The sequence below is a fragment of the Austrofundulus limnaeus genome, unplaced genomic scaffold, assembly GCF_001266775.1.
Source record: "Austrofundulus limnaeus strain Quisiro unplaced genomic scaffold, Austrofundulus_limnaeus-1.0 Scaffold135, whole genome shotgun sequence".
Taxonomy (NCBI): Eukaryota; Metazoa; Chordata; class Actinopteri; order Cyprinodontiformes; family Rivulidae; genus Austrofundulus; species Austrofundulus limnaeus.
Genome location: NW_013952537.1, coordinates 514,501 through 517,804, shown reverse-complemented (window position 1 = coordinate 517,804; position 3,304 = coordinate 514,501). Strand labels below are relative to the sequence as shown.

At 37.7% G+C, this 3,304-nt stretch overlaps 1 protein-coding gene across 1 annotated transcript in view; it reads left to right on the top strand.

Annotated features, from left to right (window-relative positions):
- Nucleotides 1–3,304, top strand: part of gaa2 (alpha glucosidase 2) — a 21,420-nt gene that overhangs the window by 3,295 nt on the left and 14,821 nt on the right. The window contains exons 6-14 of the mRNA XM_014015837.1: nucleotides 303–399; nucleotides 746–865; nucleotides 1,022–1,140; nucleotides 1,469–1,600; nucleotides 1,676–1,786; nucleotides 1,958–2,071; nucleotides 2,153–2,237; nucleotides 2,332–2,449; nucleotides 2,582–2,715. Coding sequence (XP_013871291.1) covers nucleotides 303–399; nucleotides 746–865; nucleotides 1,022–1,140; nucleotides 1,469–1,600; nucleotides 1,676–1,786; nucleotides 1,958–2,071; nucleotides 2,153–2,237; nucleotides 2,332–2,449; nucleotides 2,582–2,715 — 1,030 coding nt within the window. The remainder of the gene's footprint in view (nucleotides 1–302; nucleotides 400–745; nucleotides 866–1,021; nucleotides 1,141–1,468; nucleotides 1,601–1,675; nucleotides 1,787–1,957; nucleotides 2,072–2,152; nucleotides 2,238–2,331; nucleotides 2,450–2,581; nucleotides 2,716–3,304) is intronic.

Below are 3,304 nucleotides of genomic sequence, written 5' to 3'. Positions count from 1 at the left end.
AAAAGACTTTTTGGCTGGATATAAGATTTTAAAACTTGGTAAGATGGACAGTTTTTGCAGTGTTTCTGTTTTGTTAAGCATCACTGAAAAGTTCATAGGACTTGTCAGAGTGTTTATGTCAATGATGGATAGTTATTATGGAGCACAGCTGCAAAATCACCTTATTTGTTTTATTTACATATCCCTCAGTTAAAGTTTCATGCTTGACTGGAAATATTTACAGTTGTTCTTAAGTTGTCATTAAAGAAAATGGGATGTAAGTGTGTGTTTTATTTATTTATTTTTTAATTCCTGTCATAYAGGAAAAGACAAACCTGTATGGGTCCCATCCATTTTACCTCGCAGTGGAAGATGGAGGGAATGCACACGGCTTCTTCCTGCTGAACAGTAATGCTATGGGTCAGTCTGCTTTAAGTCTGGATATGGGGCGGAGTACAAAACMTACTGCAGACAAAACTAGGAAATCATAGTTGAGTGTTTAAGGGTGAACTTATGGAGCTGCACTCGTAAAGTTCTATTTCTTTATACTGTTTTTTTCAGGAGCAAACATAAACTTACACAAAGAATATTTAAAATATGCTTTGATATAGATCCTTGTTCACTTTTACCTGTTTTGCCTTTCTAAAAAAATGCAAAACTGTTCATTTAATTCATATTTATGCTTAAAGCCCTCAGCTCTCAGTTTTGTAGCTAAACGTGTTTCCTCGTTGACTGTGTTAACTTGTTTTCTTTTCTGTTTAATCAGATGTGGTGCTGCAGCCCGGCCCGGCCATCACCTGGAGGACTATTGGTGGAATCCTTGACTTTTATGTTTTTCTCGGCCCTGATCCCACTTCAGTGGTTGAACAGTATGTGGATGTTGTAGGTCAGTGTGAGTGCTGAGCATGACTGAAATYACTGAATTACAACTTAGTTAGGTTTATAAGATTCATATGATTTTTAAAACATGTCCAAAGCCAGGAGCAATAGTTTAAAAACAAAATAATAAGGTTTTTGTTCAACTTTTTTTTTTTGTGTCCAGGACACCCACTCATGCCCATTTTCTGGGCTTTAGGGTTCCACCTCTGTCGCTGGGGATACGGCTCCAGTAATTCTACCTGGGAAGTTGTTAAGAACATGAGGAATAATGGCATACCTCAGGTGATTTTTTTTTTTTTTCTGCGTTGGATCATCAAGCACAAGCTAAGTCAAATAAATGTATTTTTTTTTTGTTTTTTTGTTTGCTTGTTTGCTCCTCCTTCTTAAATAAATCACACTTGTCAGATCTCCCTTTTAATTATGTTTTTTTAAAATCGGCTTATCATAAATTTCAACACATATAGTTTTTTTTTTGCTTAGATTTAAAACATTTCATCAGTTCATCTGACATATTTAATGCTATTATTTATCTTTAACTCAAAATCGTCCTCATCTTTTTGTGTATTTAATCACAGATATTTGTGATAACCGTGGGTTTGTTTGACTTCAGGATGTCCARTGGAATGACATCGACTACATGGACCAGGCCAAGGACTTCACTTTTGATCCTAAAAGTTTTGGCACGCTTCCTGACGTTGTAAAAGACCTGCACGCTCATAACCAGACCTACGTCATAATCGTGGTACTTAGAAGTTCTTATCTGCTGTCYACGTGTTTTTGTGTCTTGTCTTAACGATCCTTCGTTCTCCGGCTGCAGGACTCGGCTATCAGCAGCTCACAACCCAAGGGCTCATACTGGCCCTTCGACGAGGGACTGAAGAGAGGAGTTTTTATCAAAGACTCTCAGGGAAACCCACTAATTGGGAAGGTGAGATAGATTAGCTGGAAGAGATTTCAGACTCAACCCTGTTGGTGTAATTATTTATCTATCATAAAATGCAATAAACTGTCGATACAGTCGATAAGATAAGACGTAACCCTAAGCTTCTAACTAAATGTTAAACTCCTTCTTAAATGTTTTTTTTCACTCTTCCATTAGGTTTGGCCTGGTCTGACAGTATTTCCTGATTTCTCAAATGAAGTTACACACGAATGGTGGTATGAAAACCTGCGCCGGTTCCACGAGAAAATCCCATTTGATGGATTATGGATTGTACGTAAAGAGCTTAAATCGATGCGAGTTCAAAGCCTTCTCTGTGTACCGCTCACTGTTAACTGTTTAATTTATTTTTAGGACATGAATGAGCCATCAAACTTCCTGGATGGATCAATAAATGGCTGTCCATCAAATAGTCTTGAAAATCCACCTTACACTCCAGGTTGAAGACAACAAATAACACACACACACAACAACAACAACAACAACRTACAACCATTTCATTCTGACTGCCAGGATGTGCTCTTGTGTTCCAGGCGTGCTGGGAGGTTTGCTGAGATCTAAAACGGTGTGTGCSTCTGCACAGCAGAAACTCTCCACACATTATAATATCCATAATCTTTATGGACTGATGGAAGCTAAAGCCACTGCAAGGTCTGGACCTTTAATGCGCTGACACAACAGAAAATACATGAGACGCACTAAAAGACAGTTCCTGTTTTGTTGTTTTTATTTCTTCCTTAAATTGTTTTTGCTGTTTTCTCCTATTTGTTCCCTTTTATTTAGTGCTCTGAAGCGGATTTTGGCAAAAAGACCTTTTGTGATCTCCCGCTCCACCTTCCCCAGTCAGGGGTTGTATTCTGGTCACTGGCTGGGAGACAACAGGAGCCTGTGGAAAGAGCTTTACACTTCCATCGCAGGTTAGAGGCTCCACTCAGTTTTTCTATTTGTTTAATTCAGACTATTGGAAGTAAAATGCAAACAAGACAACAAAATAGCACAATAACACTGACCGTATAAACAAGATAATATCATAAAGAGTTGTGAGAGGAAGGCAGTGGTTGATATAGGGGACATGACCTCAACTATCGGGCGACCCAGATCTCAAACAAGAAGTCTGGAAATCTCCGATGTAGGAACATCATGTGTCTGATTGTGTTGTATCAGTGTGAGGCGTGTCACTAGATTATCCCTCAGAACTCACTGTTCTTACTTTAGCTTAACCACAACATAAAAATAATCTGATTGCACATTGAMCGTAAAATATTCTAATCATCTCAAGTATGTCTATAACATGCATTTAAGACTCAATATAAATCAATACATTTCTTACACAGGTCTCAGGAGATTATATACAGAATTTGTTTTAAAGATACATGTTTAAGAGAGGACAAGCTTTAATAAGTTTATATTAGTAGTACAGTGGTTTGCAAAAGTATTCATACCCCTTGAACTTTTCCATATTTTGTCACATTACAACCACAAACATAAATATATTTCACTGGAATT